This window comes from Xyrauchen texanus, chromosome 26 (genome assembly GCF_025860055.1).
Source record: "Xyrauchen texanus isolate HMW12.3.18 chromosome 26, RBS_HiC_50CHRs, whole genome shotgun sequence".
NCBI lineage: Eukaryota > Metazoa > Chordata > Actinopteri > Cypriniformes > Catostomidae > Xyrauchen > Xyrauchen texanus.
Window position 1 is genome coordinate 30,582,948 of NC_068301.1, and position 19,994 is coordinate 30,602,941.

Here is a 19,994-nt window from a genome sequence, read left to right on the forward strand (position 1 = left end):
CACACACACACATCATAATCAGCTACATAGGTCATTAGATAACCCATACTAAACACAATGTGCACACGGCATCTTGCAATCCGGCATCTTGCTATCTGGCTAAAAAAAACGTTAGCATAACTGGATCAGGTGACCTCTTCGGAATGATGTAGTACATTGTCCAGCATCATGGAACACCTAACCAATCATATTAGGACTCAGATTGCTGCATCCAGAGGTTGATTGGATCCAAATATGGGCAGAGAGGATTGTTCATTCTAAGTACATATGGCCACCAGGAGATGGCGCCAAGTACATGACACAGACTCATTGATGACTCAAATGGCACAGAATGGAAATTAATGAGATCTTGTTACTCATGGCTGCTTGCTTTGGAGAGAGATCATACCTTAAGATATTGTATTTGCATGTGTAATTAGTTCTTATGTGCAGTTATCATGTTTTATTTGTTTGGAGAGGCTTTTGGACAACATAAATCATTTTATTCAGTCACAGGTGACATGATTGGGAACAAAACAAAAGCACCTTTTTGGAACTACCTTATTTACACCTTGAGAAATATAATGTCAAATCAGAAAAAAAGTACATTTTTGGCTACATTTTTTGTGTAATGTTTTTTCCAGAAGTTTCTTTGTCTGAGAGTCCCAGAATTTATCATAATCGATATAATTGATAGTTATAAGCTTTTAATTTTGGGCATGCCACTTAAACAGAAAATCTTTTAAAACACTCTCAGAGCTTAAAGGGTTAATCAAACAACAATATTGACAAGAAAAAGAGAAAACTACCAGGTGGACATTGAATCAGTATTAATGTATTATATCTAACAGTCATTTGGTGGATATTGGAAGCAATTGAGAAATTCACCTTTTAACCCTTTTAATATTTTTCATTGGTTTGTTCTGTCAACCATAGATTTTTCAGATTAAAAGCTTCAGTGCAGAATGTCGCACATTATTAAAAGAGATTCTACCACTTTTACCTTCAAGTTCAATGCAATAATTTTCTGTCCTGCTGTAGCTAACATTATTATTATACAGTAAGTACATTATTAATGTAAAAAATGGATGCAAACAATTTTCAAATAATCCCACAGGCTGGATTAGACTCCATGGGTCATGTATTTTACTTGTTTAGATTGAAAGATTAGCTTTATCTCTTTTTATTGTCTCTCTTTTCAGGCAGACCAGAGGTTCATGTGGAATGGAAACCTTTTAAGAGAAGTCATTGCACAGCCAGAGGTATATACAAAACATAGCACTAAATCATATAACATTCAACATAACTACAGATTATTTAGTTGATGTGAGAAAACAATGCACAGCATTTCACATGATCTCCTTTTCAGCTCCACAAGTTTGCTTTTCCTGTCATCCATGGATGTATCCTTTCAGCTAATGTCAATGGTAGATTTCATTTATCAAGTGTTATTCATGCTTATTTAATATATTTATGGATGCTTTCCCCTTTTGTTTTTGCCTTGGATGGAAATCACAATGCTTGTTTCTATGTGATAGTTTGGTACACAAATGTGGTCTTACTGTCCCTCAAAAGCAAAACGCAGTAAATACGCCAAACTTTTTGATTTTTGTAAAGTCATATGTGGATTTTAAAATATCCTCACACTGTTTTCTCTGAATCTGAGCATTGTCGAGCCTTACCTGTAAGTCAACGTACAGATCATAGTCTAAGAGACCATAGTCAGTCATAACTCATTTTGGATGATGTTTTACAGTTTAGTTGTAATTAGTGCCCAAAATAATTGGAAAATGTAGGTTTAATGGGAAAGTTCATGCAAAAATTCTTATTTACTCACTCTCAAACTATCCTAGATGTCTATACATTTCTTTATTCTGCTGAACACAAAGATTTTTAGAAGAAAATCTAAACTCTGTTGGTCCATATAATGTGACAAGTGAATGGTGACCAAACTTTTGAAGGTACTAAAATCACATAACAGCAGCATAAAAGTAATTCATAAGACTCAAGTTGTTAAATCCATGTCTTCAGAAACAAAGTGTGTGAGACACAGATCAGTATGGAAGTCCTTTTTTACTATTCTCCTCCCTACTCAGTAGGTGGCGATATGCACAAATAATGTACATTGCTAAAAACAAAAGAAGAAGTATGAAAGTAAAAGTAGAGATTTATAGTAAAAAAGGACTTAAATATTGATCTATTTCTCACCCACACCTATCATATTGCTTCTGAAGACATGGATTAAACCACTGGAGTCTTATGAATTACTTTTATGCTGCCTTTATGTGATTTTTGGTGCTTCAAAGTTACAGTCATCATTCACTTGCATTGTGAGGACCTAAAGTGCTGAGATGTTCTTCTAAAAATCTTTGTGTTTAGCAGAAGAAAGTCATACACATCTAGGATATGAGGGTGAGTAAATGAAGAGAATTAAAAAATTTTGAATATTTTTCACTAGCCCTTTAAGTGAACTGCGTTGTTGGTGTAGCCAAATGTTTTCATAATTTACTCATCTTGATTGTTCCTCACATTCTAAACCTGTATAAAGATGGGGGGCTGTCAATATCCAAAAATGACAAAAAAGAACTGTAAAAGTAGTCCATATGAAATGTGGAGTATATTTCAAGTATTCTGAAGCCCCATGAGAGCTTTTTGTCAGGAACAGATTGAAATTTAAGTCATTATGTTCAGAGAATCTTTCTCTCAGGTAGATAATTAAATTCTGGTTGCCCCAGTGATGGGTAAAATTGTTTATAAAAAGTATATACTCAACTCAATGTATCAGTTATTGTGATGAAGCCGTGCTGCATTAATGGGAAGGTGTTTGAATGGATCCTCATCTCTAGACGGAGCTGCTTTAGAGCCGGGGTGCGATATTACGTCAGAGGTGAGATTATACAAACACGCATGAATCTGCACAGTTCTCTTTGCTGACGAATTCATCATAATTTTCCCCTGTGCCTCAGGCATTGACTCGGAAGGGCATGCTGCTAACTTCGTTGAGACAGAACAGATAGTTCTGTTCAATAATGGCAGGGCCTCCTTTGTTCAGGTTGGTGAACACCGCTATTGAAAATCAGTTCTTTGGCTTCCAAAAATTCAGCTATTTAATTTGGGCTTTTTTTAACAGACGCGAGGCTCCATGCCCTTTTTCTGGTCTCAAAGACCCAACCTGAGGTACAAGCCCAAACCACAGATAAGCTCTAAAACCAATCACGTAAGTCTGCTTGAGATGTGCTGCAGCAATACGGTTTCATAACATTGTCATGTTTTTCCATTACAAGACTGAGTGCAGAGAAGAACCTGCTTAGAACCTATTTTGTCTCTTACGCTTGCAGATGGATGGTTTCAAGAGGCATTTTGAGTCGCAGGTTCTCATTTATGGAAAGCAAGTGATTCTGAACTTGGTAAATAACTCTATTTGTCTACTTGTGGGGAAATATCTCTGAAAAGTTTGATTGTTGTTGGTCAAGGAGAAGATTGTTCAAGATAACTTTTTTTTATCTGCAGGTCAATCAGAAAGGATCTGAACTGCCCCTTGAACAGGCCTTTTCCAAAATGGTCAACGGCATGGAAAACAGACCGATCAAGTACTTGAAACATTTCCTTATACTACTTTTGCTACTACAATATCACTGTGTAATGACTCTTGCATCTCTTTTGAGGTACGTAGCCTTTGACTTCCACAAAGAATGCAGTAAGATGAGATGGCATCGCCTACAGATTTTGGTTGACGCAGTTTCTGAAATGCAAGATGAGTTTGGGTATGAATATTCAATTCTCTTATTATATCTAAACCTTTTGTTGGAAATATTTCATACAGTTGTGGCCAAAAATACTGGCACCCTTGGGGAGAAATTCTTATGATTAAAATATATCTGAATTTTTTATATTCCCAAAACAATTTGTACACTTGAGTGACTAGGAACATGAAATTGTTCAGCTATGACTTCCTTTTCCAATTTCCCTTAATCATCCATCAGAATGGATAAGACCAAAGAATAAAATTATGGTGTGCAAAAAGTTGTTGATCTTCACAAAATGGGAAGCGGCTAAAAGAAAATAGCTAAAGCATTGAAAATACCAATTTCCACCATCAGTGCAATAATTGAGATGTTCCAATCAACTGGAGATGTTACATATCGGCCTGGAAGAGCATGTGAATCTATATTGTCTCCAAGCATGGTGAGGAGGATGGTTCGAGTGGCCAAAAATTTTCCAAGGATCACAGCTGGAGAATTGCAGGAATTAGTTGGATATTGGGGTCAGAAATTCTCCAAAACTATCAGATCCCACCTACATCATCACAAGTTGTTTGGGACCATTTCAAGAGAAAAAGCCTCCGCTCTCATCCAACAACAATCTCAAGCGTCATCAGTTTGCCAGACACTACTGGAACTTCAAATGGGACTGGGTTCTATGATCACATGAAATAAAAGTTTTTTGGCAGGACACACCAGAGATGGGTTTAGCGCACGAGAGGTAGCCATATGGAAAAGTACCTCATGTCCATGGTTAAATATGGTGGAGGATCTTTAATGTTGTGGGACTGTTTTTCTGCCAGAGGTCCTGGACATCTTGTTCGGATACATGGCATCATGGACTCTATCAAACAGATAAAAAATCAAAACCTGACTGCCTCTTCCAGAAAGCTTCAAATGGGCCCTGGTTGGATAATGATCCAATATTTTTGGCCACAACTGTATGATGCTATTGCAGATGTCACAAAGGCAACATTTCTGTGAGGAGCAGATGGAAAGTGTGATTTGTGTAATGATGTTATGTAGGCATGAGTCTGGTCTCTGATTTTATCACTGGTCTGCTTTGATCTGATTCATCAACGCTGGCTCTGCAGGTACTTCATGCTGAGCTCAGACGGGAAGGTGTTGTCTGAGCAGTCCGGAACATTCCGCAGTAACTGTATGGACTGCCTGGACCGCACCAATGTCATTCAGAGCCTGCTGGCCAGACGCTCACTACAGAACCAGCTACAGGTAAGACCACATCACAAGAGTCGATACCCCCAATAACACCTGATATAAATATGTTTCTCATCTGTGCCATTGAATGTTGATATCAGGCACACTGAAGAAGCTCCTTGAAGTTCTTGTGTAGGTACACTCACCTAAAGGATTATTAGGAACACCTGTTCAATTTCTCATTAATGCAATTATCTAATCAACCAATCAAATGGCAGTTGCTTCAATGCATTTAGGGGTGTGGTCCTGGTCAAGACAATCTCCTGAACTCCAAACTGAATGTCAGAATGGGAAAGAAAGGTGATTTAAGCAATTTTGAGCGTGGCATGGTTGTTGGTGCCAGACGGGCCGGTCTGAGTATTTCACAATCTGCTCAGTTACTGGGATTTTCACGCACAACCATTTCTAGGGTTTACAAAGAATGGTGTGAAAAGGGAAAACATCCAGTATGCGGCAGTCCTGTGGGCTGAAAATGCCTTGTTGATGCTAGAGGTCAGAGGAGAATGGGCTGACTGATTCAAGCTGATAGAAGAGCAACTTTGCCTGAAATAACCACTCGTTACAACTGAGGTATGCAGCAAAGCATTTGTGAAGCCACAACACGCACAACCTTGAGGCGGATGGGCTACAACAGCAGAAGACCCCACCGGGTACCACTCATCTCCACTACAAATAGGAAAAAGAGGCTACAATTTGCAAGAGCTCACCAAAATTAGACAGTTGAAGACTGGAAAAATGTTGCCTGGTCTGATGGGTCTCGATTTCTGTTGAGACATTCAGATGGTAGAGTCAGAATTTGGCGTAAACAGAATGAGAACATGGATCCATCATGCCTTGTTACCACTGTGCAGGCTGGTGGTGGTGGTGTAATGGTGTGGGGGATGTTTTCTTGGCACACTTTAGGCCCCTTAGTGCCAATTGGGTATTGTTTAAATGCCACGGCCTACCTGAGCATTGTTTCTGACCATGTCCATCCCTTTATGGCCACCATGTACCCATCCTCTGATGGCTACTTACAGCAGGATAATGCACCATGTCACAAAGCTTGAATCATTTCAAATTGGTTTCTTGAACATGACAATGAGTTCACTGTACTAAAATGGCCCCCACAGTCACCAGATCTCAGCCCAATAGAGCATCTTTGGGATGTGGTGGAACGGGAGCTTCGTGCCCTGGATGTGCATCCCACAAATCTCCATCAACAGCAAGATGCTATCCTGTCAATATGGGCCAACATTTCTAAAGAATGCTTTCAGCACCTTGTTGAATCAATGCCACGTAGAATTAAGGCAGTTCTGAAGGCGAAAGGGGGTCAAACACAGTATTAGTATGGTGTTCCTAATAATCCTTTAGGTGAGTGTATATGTATGTGCTTTTTCGAACTTTCCTATCTGACACTTATTTGCTTTCAAAGTGAAATCTCACTGGTCCAAAATAATATAGTGTTCATACACATAACTGTATATTAAACATCAGATATGTTGATTAGCCATGAATGATGTTCTTCAGTGAGGACAAAAAAAACTGAAAAACACTTTAGGCTTGAATCTTTGGCATGGATACATATTTTCACTTTGAACTGTGTTTGGTTTCAGAGGATGGGTGTCCTCCATGTGGGCCAGAGGATCGAGGAACAAGCTGACTTTGAGAAGATTTATAAGAATGGTGTGTAACCCAATTCTCCTGTCATTGATAATAATTCCAGAAACATACTTTTTGTATGCAAATGCAGTTGCAAATGTTTGGGACAATACGTTGCATGTGCATGGACCCATAGTATACACTTTATGTGCGTTGTTGCGTTACTGTGGTGGTAACAAACATCTGTACTCATGGGGCGATAAAGTTCAAATTTGTGATGCATAACTTACTCCGCATGATTCTTTTCAAACTGTTTCACCTTGCCCATTGTTGTCCTGAAAGAGAAAAATGTCCATAGATAGTTTATGCTATGTTATACATACTTGTGTTAAGTCATGAATAGAGGTCGACCATCACCCAATTATATGTATGTTTTTAAGGCGTTCCACCAGTGCTGATAGCTCACACCATCAGCACTGGGACGGTTTACCGTTTGTATTACTCCGCTTGTGTTTGCGGCATTCCAAGCTAATGTGTAAGAGCAGTGCAGATGCGTAAGAGCTGGGCCCTGGAGAGGTTTTGACATGCCTTGACATTTGTGCTTTTTTCAGTTGTTTAAAAACACATTAATGGCTAAAGTCTGATAACACTGTATTTAGCACAAACTGGGCTACAATAATATGTGATCAACATGTGTGTACATGTTTGTATTTTTGAGAAAATAACGTTTATGCATGGTTTTTGTAAAAACAAGTCATTGAAATAAGGCCATATAACACATACTAAACATTTATCCATAAGACTTTTGAGAACTGGATCTTGTAGCCTAGAGTTTTTGCTACAAAATTATGTGAAAACCATCCTGATCACTCATTCATACAAAACAATATAGTAATTGAACTTTTGTAAGACACTTTTAGTGTTAGAAAGGTCATATGTGAGGAGGTGTGAACTATAATGAATATTTATGTGATTCACACCTGAGGAGACAAAAGACCCCTCCCCTGGGCCTATCAATGAGGAATGTGACAGAAAGAGAATGAATGTGAGGAGACTTAATGATCAAAATCAAGTTTTAAGTTAAAAGAAGTAATCTGACTATACATTTTCTTTACATAATGACTTAATTTTAGACCTACACTACCATTAAAAGAAGTCTCTTCTGCTCACCGAGGCTGCATTTATTTGATCCAAAATACAGAAACAACATTGACATTGATATAACTATTTTTACAATTTAAAAGAACCGTTTTCTATTTGAATATATTATAATCATTACTGCAGTCTTCAGTGTCACATGATCCTTCAGAAATCATTAAGATGGTGATTTTCTAATATGGGCATATTTACATCACATTTGACACATTTACACCTGAACACATATTTGCAAGCACAAGCTTTGTTGATGATAGTGAGGCAGCATAAACACATTAAAATATAATCTAAACATTCATATTATTTTTATATCATATTACATATCATATACCTGCTTTAGCCGAAATAATATTTACATGTAACTTGCACAAAATTTGCCTATTAGGACATATTTCACATTTCAATACTCTGAATCCTGGCTGGCAAGTCTGGAAACAGTCCCACTAGTAAAATATGTACATGTTTATATAAAATAGTATGTCAACTAATGAAAACTCAATGACTTACTCATCCAAAATTGTATCCTCGGCTGGATCAAGTCTCTCTTCAAAATACAAATGTTCATCGGAGTCCCGCTCTTCTTCTGAAGAAAATTGTAACGCTTCGTCACTATCCAGGAGTTTCCTCACCTGTGTATCGTGCTGTCTTTCAAATGAGCAGAAAAGTGAATGAATTTATTTTTAAGGCACATTTGGGGCGTTTACCATTTGATTTGATCGTCTCGGCACATTATCGTATGAATGGCGTGCTCTGATGGTGGGTGGGATCACATTACAGATAATTCGCTGAGCCAGTAAAAACTGTACATCACTTTGTTTCATACAGATTACATTGCAGGAGAATATTTGTATTAAATTTGAATTGTCATAGACATTTTAAGCTTTCTTTAGACATATGTTTCATGTTTGTGTGATAAGTATTCGCGGAGTTTCAGTTCATTTTTGTGACGTGTTACAGAAATATGCTTGTGAACACAGAGACTGCTGAAAGCTCACCCGTTTTATTTTCTTTATTTTACAAAAGCACAAGATTTTGTTGTTATTGTGAGTGTACACAAATAAAAGTAGACCCTTTATAGTCTCTAATGATGTCTTACACTTATCTGTATGCCCCAAAATTCTGTGCTCTTACACAGAATATTATGTTGTTTCCACTGTAATGACAAAAAATCCAGCAGGAAGTGCCGTCGACCCCAGAGGGTTAAAAATTTGAGCCAGCTTGTGTGTAATATGAGCGAGTTTGAGCTGATGTGTGTCATCAGTTTGTGCTCATATTTCTTTGAAGTCATCGGATTTGTCTCTCACTCCATGATCGCTCGAATTACTACTACACTATAGCTGAAAAATAGAGTTAAACTAACAGCTTCAGCATTACTGCCGATCACAGCTGAGAGTTGTGACAGATGGAGTAATCAGACACTCTCAGGGAGCCTAGTTGATACAATTAATTTCCAAGTTGGGATAAAACATTGCGGAGGAGAGAACACTTTTTGTGTCATTGTCAAAATAAGAGTTCCCCAAGAAATATACAAGAATGAAACTTGCGTCCACCATGTTTTCTCTCCGAAAACAGAACACTTGAACGTGAATGAAATACTCGAAAGATAATTCTGATAGCACGTTTGGCAGCATCACTCCATGATCATATCAATCTCTATCACACTACAGCTGAGGAATAGAGTTAAACTAACAGCTGCAGCATTATTGTTCGTCACTGTTAGATGCAGGTAATCACACACTCAGTCTCTCTCTCTCTTTCATACACATGCACACGCACACGCAACACACGTCCTTGTTACTCCAAGTACTTATTAGCAACTGCCCAAGCTGTTGTTACTAGTTCTAAAGTGTGGTTTTCGAATTAGAAACGGAGGATTGAGCTCATCTTTGAACTAGCACCCTCAGACCCTGTGGTGTAAGAAAGTAGTTCCACACACAAGCGTTTTTGGCGACAGTCCTTAGTTTTCCCTACTTTTTAATTTACTTTTTCATTGAGCTGTTGTATAAATGCAGTATCACACTCACAGTCATGCTGTATTGTCCATTTATCAGCATGGCTGTAATTACCTGTGGCCTCTTGCCTATGGCTGAATCGTAGCTATGCTGATATCTGGACATACGGCACTCTTGCTCATGTGATTATTACTATAAAAATGTCAGGAGTGGATTTTGATAAAAGCTCTGGCTGCACTGTGATCAAAATTAAAATAAGTTAACATTATGTAGTATAGGGCTGTCAACATGCCTGAGAAACTTAAATATGACCTAAATTCTAATTTTAATGTAATCAGATTTTTAAGTTTCCCAAGTCCACACGAGGGTGCAACAAGTACATCTAAATCAAACTGCACCATGTTATACAGTATTACAAAGAATATAAAAAAGTGCATTACATTTTAAACTAAAGTGCATAAAATAATATCTAAACAAGATTTTAGCCATTTCATATTCTCAAGTGTCTAGTAAAAATTAGAATGAGGGGGGGAAAAACACACAGCACTATATTAAGTTTTTTGCACTAATGCCACAGTCTAGACACAGGCTTCATAATAACATGAATACCACAGTGTTTTTCATCCTTTTAAAGGTGTATAGTAGTAATATCCCCAGATAGTAGTTATATTCGGTGGTGAAAAGTCTCAGACTCTGAGCCCAGATTGAAACCGAACGTGGGGATCTCAAGACACCATTCCTAACTCGCATAAAATGCGTTGCTTATGCTGAGAAACACTGATAAGAGCGCATTAAGCATTGACCAAACACCTCCACCAAATGATCTGTTCACACCTTTTGCTTCCATACACATGGTTTCCCTATTGTTTGTCTATGAAAACCTGCATTAGATGGACATCTTTGACCATTTCGCCACATGTTGTAGTTTGAAGGGGAGTGCCTTCCTACACGACCTAGCTGAAACCTTTCTACAATAACAGCAATATTCTAATATCGGCTATGGTATTTGAGCCCCGCCTGTATTGGTACGAAGCTGTCTGCTATATAAGCTGGTGCACAAACACCATTTCCTCAATTTCTTCCTTCAAGACCATCTCTTGTCTAGAAACCCTCTACCTTTGCCGAAGACTTTCCGCTCCCCTGCAGTGCTCATTGCTCGCAGCTTGAATGAGCCTTAGCATCCTTATTTCCCAGTGCTTCTGCAGGTGTTGTGTACTCTTACAAAGCAATTCTGTATTGTATATTGTGTGATCGTCTGCGTCTTTACAAGGGTGGTCGAAGAGCTTCACATTGAGTGGTCTTTTCCAGAGAAACCTGAACAGTCTCGGCTCGACGAATGGTTCCTGTCAAATGGCCGTGTCCCGCAAATCTACCCCATTCTTCCCCATCGTTCTCTGCACACTTCTCTGCCCGCTCGCACAGTAACGCCATCCTCTAATGTGGATCACGCTGATGAAAACGGTTATGCCCAACTACTCCCTGTGGAAGAGGCAGTAGCGGCACACCTCTGCCCAGCAAGTAGCAGGGCGTGGAAATCGCAGCCCATACATCCTTCCAAGCTGGGTCGACAAACATCAGCACTGGCGGGAAAGGCTTACTCAGCGGCAGGACAAGCTGGATCAGCATACGCAATGGCAGTGCTCCAGGTATATCATGCCAAGCTCCTCGAGCAAATGGACATGCAAGCCTTCATTCCAGAGATGTTCAAAGAGCTCCACATTGTTACAGACTTACATAAAAGTTACTGCACAGGACATGGGTAACTCCATGGGCAACCTGGCAGTTCTGGATTGACTATGGCTGACCCTCACAGAAATTAGTGATAAGAAAAAGCCACTCTGTTGGATGTTCCAATGTTTCCAGCCGGCCTCTTTGGCGGCTCTGAGAATAAGTTTACTGAGCGTTATGTCGTGACTCATCAGCAGTCACACACTATGAGACACTCGTTTTGGCTCAATATGAGCCAAAACGGAGTACATCACAGCTGGTTCGCCTTCGCTCTTTTTTTGAGCCAGCGGCCGACTAAAAGCCCCATATCTGGTGCCTCACCGGGATCTGCGTATCAACGCCCACCCCATGCCGGTGGGAGAAACACCCCCGCACAGCAAAAACGCTCCTGACGGGTACAACCCTTTGAAGTTGAAAGCAGAGCCTGCGGTTCCCTCCGGGTCTGCTCTGAAAAAGGCTCGATTGGAGACACAAAACACTGTTCCATATCTCCCCACTGCTGTTTGTCGGGAAAGGAATATTGTTGTTTACAGTGATGTTCAAAATGTTTCTGTGTCTTGTACTCAAATAAATGCAATAAGTGCAAAAAAGAATACAGCACTTTTGTTGCAAATGCACGAGATACTCACATATTCTCAATAAAGGGCCCTTTTCCTCTTCAAAGCCCATACATTATGTGCAACCGCTTCCCTATATCGAGCGTCACATCATATCATACCTCTGTACTGTTACGCAGACGAGTGGCAAGCCCTAATGGGTATTTCAGAATAGGTGGAAAAAACAATCAAACATGGTTATTCGATACAATTTGTACACTGGTCACCCCATTTCAATGGGATTCTGTCTTCCACGGTTTCACCCGAAGATGTGCCAGTGTCACGAGCCGAAATACACAATCTCATCGTGAAAAACGCAATGGAGTTTGTGCTATATTGTTAGCCCAAAAAGGGTTTTACAGCTGTTATTTTCTTTTACCAAAGAAAGATAGTGGGCTTCAGCCCATCCTGAATCTGAGACATTTAAATCGCGCACTCGCAAAGTGCCCGTTCAGAATGATTACTCTGAAACAGATCTTATTGCATGTACTCCCACACGATTGGTTTGCGTCGATAGCTCTGAAGGATGTGTACTTTTGTATCCAAATTGTACGACATCACAGGATGTGTTTGAGATTCGCGTTGGAGGGAACAGCGTATCAATTCAAAGTCCTGCCCTTCGGACTGTCTGGCTCCTCGCACGTTCACAAAGTTCATCAATGCGGTTCTCAGCCCTCTGAAACTGAGCGGCGTGCGCATCTTGAACTTACCTTTTGCACATCCAAAATTCGAATGCACAGTTTTAGTATTTGAATGTGCATTTTATCTTATATTCGATGAATATTCTAATTTTATTTTGACAGCCTTAATGTAGTAGTTATTACTTTACCTTTGAACACAGCTCTTTCCTGCTGAGCACACATTAGTTTTATGGTGTTTTGGCGCTATTCTTAACACACCTACCAGATGGTACCATTTATTGGTAGACTCTATTAAAAGCAATAACCGCTTAGGCAGAAAGGTGCGTAAAACAAGTATTTTTTGTTCTATAATAATGAATTTTGTGCTGACATATATTAAAAAGCAACAACGTATGAAATTGTACTTGCATAACTTAAGGTATCTGTATTCATGTACTTGGTTGGAGTATGTTTTGGACCTAAACGTATAAAACTTTATTTCTGTTTCTCTCAGCATGGGCAGACAACGCCAATGCCTGTGCTAAACAGTATGCTGGAACTGGTGCTCTGAAAACCGACTTCACCAGGTAGTGACCTTAAAATCTCTTCAGAGTATGTGCAGTTATGTAAGTGTTCCTTTTTATAACCTTACATTTGACCTCAGAACCGGGCAGAGAACGCACTGGGGCTTGATAATGGACGGCTGGAACTCAATGATCCGTTACTACAAGAACAATTTCTCAGACGGGTTCAGACAAGTGCGTATGAATCCACTATCATTATGTCTCTCAATCAGACTCTGTTTGCTGTAGTGAGTCTTAAGAAATTGACTTTGTATCCAGGACTCCATTGATCTCTTCCTTGGAAATTACACAGTGGATGAAACTGATGGGCTCACATCTCTTCATGTGCAAAAGGACTGGAAGTTCCTATTGGTCAGTGCTTTTCTCACAATGCTTAAATGGATAGCTCACCCATAAATTGAAATACTGTCATAATTTACTCACCCTCATGACCTTCCAAACCTGTAAGAAATGATGAGAGTATTTTTGCATTAAACTGTGTTTATTTCTAGTGAGAGAGAATACAAAAGGGGGTGTTAAAATAATGAATAAAGAGAGAGTGATTTGTCCAAGCAGCCCTGACAATATAATTCATCACCACAAACTATTGGTCATTCATTAAGTGTAGTATATTCCTCTGTCTCTCCTTTCGCAGCTTCCTGTTGTCATGGTGGTGGCTTTCTCCATGTGCATCATCTGTCTTCTAATGGCTGGTAAGCTCTGATAATATAATACTATGTTAAAGAAAGCAATAAACCACTTTTTTTTTTAACTTTTCCATTTAAAGGGCAATATATTTAATATATTTTAAAAAAAATACAATCATACTTCTGTGTCAGATACTTTAATATATTAATTAAAATTCTTAATATGACTAATTATGCTGTTACCTATTAATTAAAATCATCCAGAACTTGTATTTTATGTGATAAAATGTAAAACAGTTAGAGATGGGAATCATAAGGAATTTAGCAATTCCAATTTGCTCTTAACGGTTGGTTCCTTATTGATTACTTTAACAAGTTTTTTTTAAATACTTAATATAATGACAGATGTTTTTTTTTTAATAAAATACCACCAATTAAATAACTAACAAAAATTATAAGGGGTCTCTTTAACCATTCATAGCAACAGCCATTCAGAAATGACTGTGATTTATGTCTCACAAACCTTAAGTACACATAACATAGTAACAGTTCTTAGTGCGTCAAACATGACAAAATGGACGACTTTTGGTCCGCTGTGTTTTTAATTGTTTTGCACTAGATTCAAAAGAACTGGCTCATAAGAGTCATTTGTTCAGTAATCGGACTACACTGATCACACTGTGTGTTTTGCTCTGTAGATTCAAAAGAACTGGCTCATAAGAGTCATTTGTTCAGTAATCGGACTACACTGATCACACTGTGTGTTTTGCTCTGTAGATTCAAAAGAACTGGCTCATAAGAGTCATTTGTTCAGTAATCGGACTACACTGATCACACTGTGTGTTTTGCTCTGTAGATTCAAAAGAACTGGCTCATAAGAGTCATTTGTTCAGTAATCGGACTACACTGATCACACTGTGTGTTTTGCTCTGTAGATTCAAAAGAACTGGCTCATAAGAGTCATTTGTTCAGTAATCGGACTACACTGATCACACTGTGTGTTTTGCTCTGTAGATTCAAAAGAACTGGCTCATAAGAGTCATTTGTTCAGTAATCGGACTACACTGATCACACTGTGTGTTTTGCTCTGTAGATTCAAAAGAACTGGCTCATAAGAGTCATTTGTTCAATGATCGGACTACACTGATCACACTGTGTGTTTTGCTCTGTAGATTCAAAAGAACTGGGTCATAAGAGTCATTTGTTCAGTAATCGGACTACACTGATCACACTGTGTGTTTTGCTCTGTAGATTCAAAAGAACTGGCTCATAAGAGTCATTTGTTCAGTAATCGGATTACATTGATCACACTGTAGATTCAAAAGAGCCATGGAAATCATTTGGTTTCCAATTTTATTAAAAAAAACATTTGAACCGTTCCAGAATAAGAACCGGTTCTTAGTTCCCAACCCTATAACAAGGCCTGAAACTAAATATTAAGACATATAGCCAAGTCAAGTGGTTTTTATATCAGATTTTACTAATAAGAAGCAGAGAAATTAATTATGTGGGCATTTTTTGCCCCCACATTTTCGGTGGCATGTTTGGTACTTTGGTGACCTTGAGCACCTGTCTTACACAAGTTGTTGTTTAGACTTTATGCTAAAGGAGATAAATAGAAATCTGACTTTTTGCACTGGCCAACAACACACTCATTTATTCAGAACATTTAAAAATCTAGTTTGTAATTAATAAACATTCTGGGGCATTATTATGTTTTTGAAAGTGTTCAGGGCTAATGAGTTGTACAACATTGCAAATGAACTCCTCTGTCTAACAGGTGACACTTGGACGGAGACGCTGGCGTATGTAGTATTCTGGGGCATAGCCAGTGCTGTCACAGCTGCTATCATTGTGGTCAATGGACGAGAGTTTGTGGACGCACCCAAACTGGTCCAGAAAGAGAAGATGGATTGAATAAGGAGATCTTTTCTCTTCTGCTCTCTTCCTCTGTCCTCTTCCTCAACTTCATTTTCCTCCCAGATACATCAGGCTTGAGTTTATACTGATACATTTGCCACACTGTCCTTTAAATAATGTAAATCAAGTGTCCATATGTCCTGTTCCTGTAGATGGAGCCTTTAAGACAACCTGCATTATCATGTTAATGTACATTAAGTTACTGTCTATACTAAACCTTTATTTGAAAACATGGTATGTTGTTCCCAAACTTCATGAAAATTTCTCATACTTCACATTTTCAATTGCTCATGGGTTGTGGTCAAATATCCAAGTAGTATTTCACCCCAAAATAAAAAGAAGATATTCATTCAAATTTGGCCTATTTTTAGGACACTCTCATGACATGTAATTTTCATGTAAATTCAGAACATTTTCTTTCCCAAATTGTTATTATAATTTGAAAAAGGTCTAATTTAAATTAATGTAATTGTACTTTATAATGTATCATTATTTTCACATTACAGTAAAGAGAATGAGATTTTTGCACATTACAGAAAATAATTTCACAATGCAAAAAAATCTTAATGGTCTTTTTCAATGGGTAGGTTTAATTTTCTTCATCCAAAATATTATTTCTATTTTTTTCTTTTGGGGTTAAATAAATAGGACATTTCATTACAGTTTTTGTCAAATTCACTTATGTGCATTGTGGAAGATGCACCACGTTTCAAAAGCTGCTATAATGTTAGTTCTTGGTGATTCATCTAAATTGACCTGGTGTGAAATCAGATTTATTGAGAAATATTTACTCCATGATTTGAGACCGCTAGATGTGTGTTCATTGAAAATCCATTCTGATTAGATTGTTTTACAAGTGAATGTTACATGATGTAGTCCTTGATTATAATTTCTATCCTTGCAAATGTCCTGAAATCAGTTTGGTTATATTTATAATTATTATTTGCGGTGTCGTTTTGTACTTTCCTGTATGGTTTTGTATCTCTCATAAATTATCAAATTGGATAACTGAGAGGACCCACTAAGGGGAGGAAAAGTTTTAAGCACTGTTTCTTTAATAAGTTTATGGACAATTGTGTGAGAAGCACTTTCCTCTTCATTTTTCTTGATGGACCAATGAACACTAAAAGAAAAGCATAAACTCACTCTTTAATGGCTCTTTGACTGCAGTTGTCTTCAAAGTTACCAGTGGCAGATCATTATTGCAGATGGGAATAATGATATCAGAATAACTGTCAATTTGACTTGCACTTTTATTGAATTCACTTAACCCGTATGCTGATAAATCAGGACATTTTAGCATTTGATTGAATTGTAAGTGAAATCATAATCAATATATGTCCTCAATCAGAAACATTTTCAAGTCCTTTTCACCCTTTGTCCCCCTTTCAACTGATCTATATGTTGATTTCATGGTGATATATTTTAAAATGGCTTATCCGTTACCCAATAATTTACTTGTACCTTGACATAAACTTTAGTGACACTATTTCTTTGGAAGGTGTTTTGGGAATTTGGTTGGCTTGGGGAGTGGACATGTAAATTCCTTTGTGGTCTTCCTTTTGAGTTTATCACTATCTTCAAAACTGGACTTGAAAGGAAATGGGCATTGGGTTTGGTTCAGTGTAGACTAAGAATGTAGATTTTGATGCCTTCATGTGTGCGTTTATCGTCTACAAACGATAATAATGCAAGCCGTAGTAACACTGCAACCAATACTGAATATTGCAAACGCATTAGAAACAATGTCTTCAAATTCCATAGGGGCCACATTTATACTTTTGTGTGTGCAAAGATATATACAAAAATATACAGTTCAACATGGATTGAAAGTGATTAGATAGAAACATGGATGTTATTGATTAAAAATTAAATCATGATTGTTTGATGGCTGCTTGAATAAATCTGTAAAAAATAAAAGTGTCTCATGTACTGTATAGTTTAGTTTACAATAACACACTGCTAGCACTTGTTGGTTTAGTTGTTTGATCAATCAAAGTGATGTCATAATGATCACATTCTTCTGACTCTTTCAGATTTCTGAAGTGCATCATTGTATTTTCAGTGTGCACAGCTGTTTGAAGTGCTGTGGCACTTTATCAATATTAATTGTATTTTGGAATTGATCCTGACAGTGTATTAATCACATTTATGATTTACAGTGTGTAAACTGTCCTTTGGTCATTTGTAAATTCCCTGTGAGAATTCAGAACTAACTAAGAGTTTTAGGCATTTCATCAGCTGTCTTTAGTAATCAGTTCTCTATCATTAATGATTCTTGAGAAAAACTTCAATGTGTTTAGAGATCATTGCTAATAATCCAGGTATTGTTTGGGTTTGTGTCATTGAATGCCTTTAGAAAGAATGTTCAATCATAGTAACTGATGGTTGTTTCGGAATAAATTGGACCAATAAAACGCATCTTGTTTGAATTTTTATGAACTAAAAGAAAGAAGTAACAACAGTTTACGAGGAGGACATCCAAACAGCCCAAAATAAAATGTCGACTTGAGTGTGTATCTAAATGTCTACTTTCCAACCAGAAAATGTCACTCCATACATAATATAAATAATTGTAATTTGGTATGTTGTAGAAATCAAGTTAAGATTCCAGTCCATCCCGATAGAGAACCTTAAAAATACAGTTGATAAGGTCTGTGGCCTTAATGAATCAATGCAATTATGCTATTTAAAAAAAAGCTCAACATTCCTTTATTGGTAAATAAATACTTATACAACCTCCGTGTTTTTACCTAGCGGAGAGCGTAACGGTCAACTAGCGTATTACGACATTAATCACAGTTTGCGGACACCATACAAATGAATGGGGAGAGACTGTTTGTCCAAACAGTGATTAATGGAGTGGTGGTGGTGTAGTGGTCTAAACCACATGACTGTGTCCTTGAGTAAGACACTTAACTCCAGGTTGATCCGGGGGGATTGTCCCTGTAATAAGTGCACTGTAAGTCACTTTGGATAAAAGCGTCTGCCAAATGCTTAAATGTAAATGTAAACTCCCCAGATAGTTAATTCCAACAATTGGAACTGGATTATTTCGTGTAAAAGTTGTTATGTGTTAGTGGTCAATTCATAAAATGGTGAGATGTTACCTCACAAAATTGTTTATTCAGCTCTCTGAAACAACTCATCCATAGACATCCATCGTGTCTTCTAGCCGATGTTCCATCCATAGGATGTCTATGTGACCGCCGCGTTTTGCTATTTGAGCTTTTGGACACCTTTGCAGAAGGGTTCTGATTCAATGTCCATCTTGAGCTCACAGCGCCTCTTTCTGGTCATCTGCAAGTGAAAATTAGTTTTACATAATTTCATGAATTCGGATGGTGGTGTAAATCCTAATAACTGAGTTAAATTAAATTGTATATATTTTACCAAAACACATTTTATTGCGTTAATTGTGGCTATCTTCTTTATTTGATAATGTCAAAGGAATTGACAAAGCAAAAACTCACTTTCCAACAAAGTAGACCCTTCTTTACACACATCCAGTAGCCAATTTATACTATGCAAAGTATAATTGTTTGCTTCCTTTTATGTATGTATTCATATATATCAGAGAATCAGCTTTATTGCCAAGTATGCTTACACATACAAGGAATTTGTCTTAGTGACAGGAGCTTCCAGTGTACAACAATACAAACAATACCAAAAACAGCAGCAAGACAAAGGTAATAAAAACAAAAAAGAATAAAAAAAATAAATAATTATACATATACGTACATACACTCACCTTCATGCATACCCACTATACACACGTAGTGCAAATCTAATACAATCTGTTATATAAGAACAAAAAAAAACGGTATATTGTGTACAGAGCAATGTAAGTAATGGCAGAAGTGGATATGTTGGATAATATAAATTGAAATTAAAATTAAACCGTGTATTGCACATAATTATTGCTCAATGGGGCAATTTAATTGTTCATTAGATGGATGGCCTGAGGGAAAAAACTGTTCCTGTGCCTGACAGTTCTGGTGCTCAGAGCTCTGAAGCGCCGGCCAGAAGGCAACAGTTCTAAAAGGTAGTGGGCAGGGTGAGTGGGGTCCAGAGTGATTTTACCAGCCTTTTTCCTCACTCTGGAAGTGTATAGTTCTTGAAGGGAGGGCAGGGGGCAACCAATAATCCTCTCAGCAGACCGAACTGTCCTTTGTAGTCTTCTGATGTCTGTTAGCTGCACCAAACCAGACAGTTATTGAAGTGCAGAGGACAGACACAATGACTGCTGAGTAGAACTGTTTCATATATATATT

The 19,994-nt window shown here is 37.9% G+C and overlaps 1 protein-coding gene across 1 annotated transcript in view; it reads left to right on the forward strand.

Moving 5' to 3' along the window:
• The window catches only part of LOC127619825 (phosphatidylinositol-3-phosphatase SAC1-A-like), a 31,065-nt gene extending 12,933 nt beyond the window's left edge, over positions 1 to 18,132 (forward strand). The window contains exons 6-20 of the mRNA XM_052092836.1: positions 1,182 to 1,241; positions 1,349 to 1,382; positions 2,765 to 2,866; positions 2,946 to 3,031; positions 3,110 to 3,196; positions 3,318 to 3,386; positions 3,490 to 3,569; positions 3,645 to 3,743; positions 4,835 to 4,973; positions 6,554 to 6,623; positions 13,105 to 13,177; positions 13,255 to 13,348; positions 13,433 to 13,525; positions 13,809 to 13,866; positions 15,581 to 18,132. Coding sequence (XP_051948796.1) covers positions 1,182 to 1,241; positions 1,349 to 1,382; positions 2,765 to 2,866; positions 2,946 to 3,031; positions 3,110 to 3,196; positions 3,318 to 3,386; positions 3,490 to 3,569; positions 3,645 to 3,743; positions 4,835 to 4,973; positions 6,554 to 6,623; positions 13,105 to 13,177; positions 13,255 to 13,348; positions 13,433 to 13,525; positions 13,809 to 13,866; positions 15,581 to 15,717 — 1,281 coding nt within the window. The 3' untranslated portion in view covers positions 15,718 to 18,132. The remainder of the gene's footprint in view (positions 1 to 1,181; positions 1,242 to 1,348; positions 1,383 to 2,764; positions 2,867 to 2,945; positions 3,032 to 3,109; positions 3,197 to 3,317; positions 3,387 to 3,489; positions 3,570 to 3,644; positions 3,744 to 4,834; positions 4,974 to 6,553; positions 6,624 to 13,104; positions 13,178 to 13,254; positions 13,349 to 13,432; positions 13,526 to 13,808; positions 13,867 to 15,580) is intronic.
• The last annotated feature ends 1,862 nt before the right edge of the window (positions 18,133 to 19,994 follow it).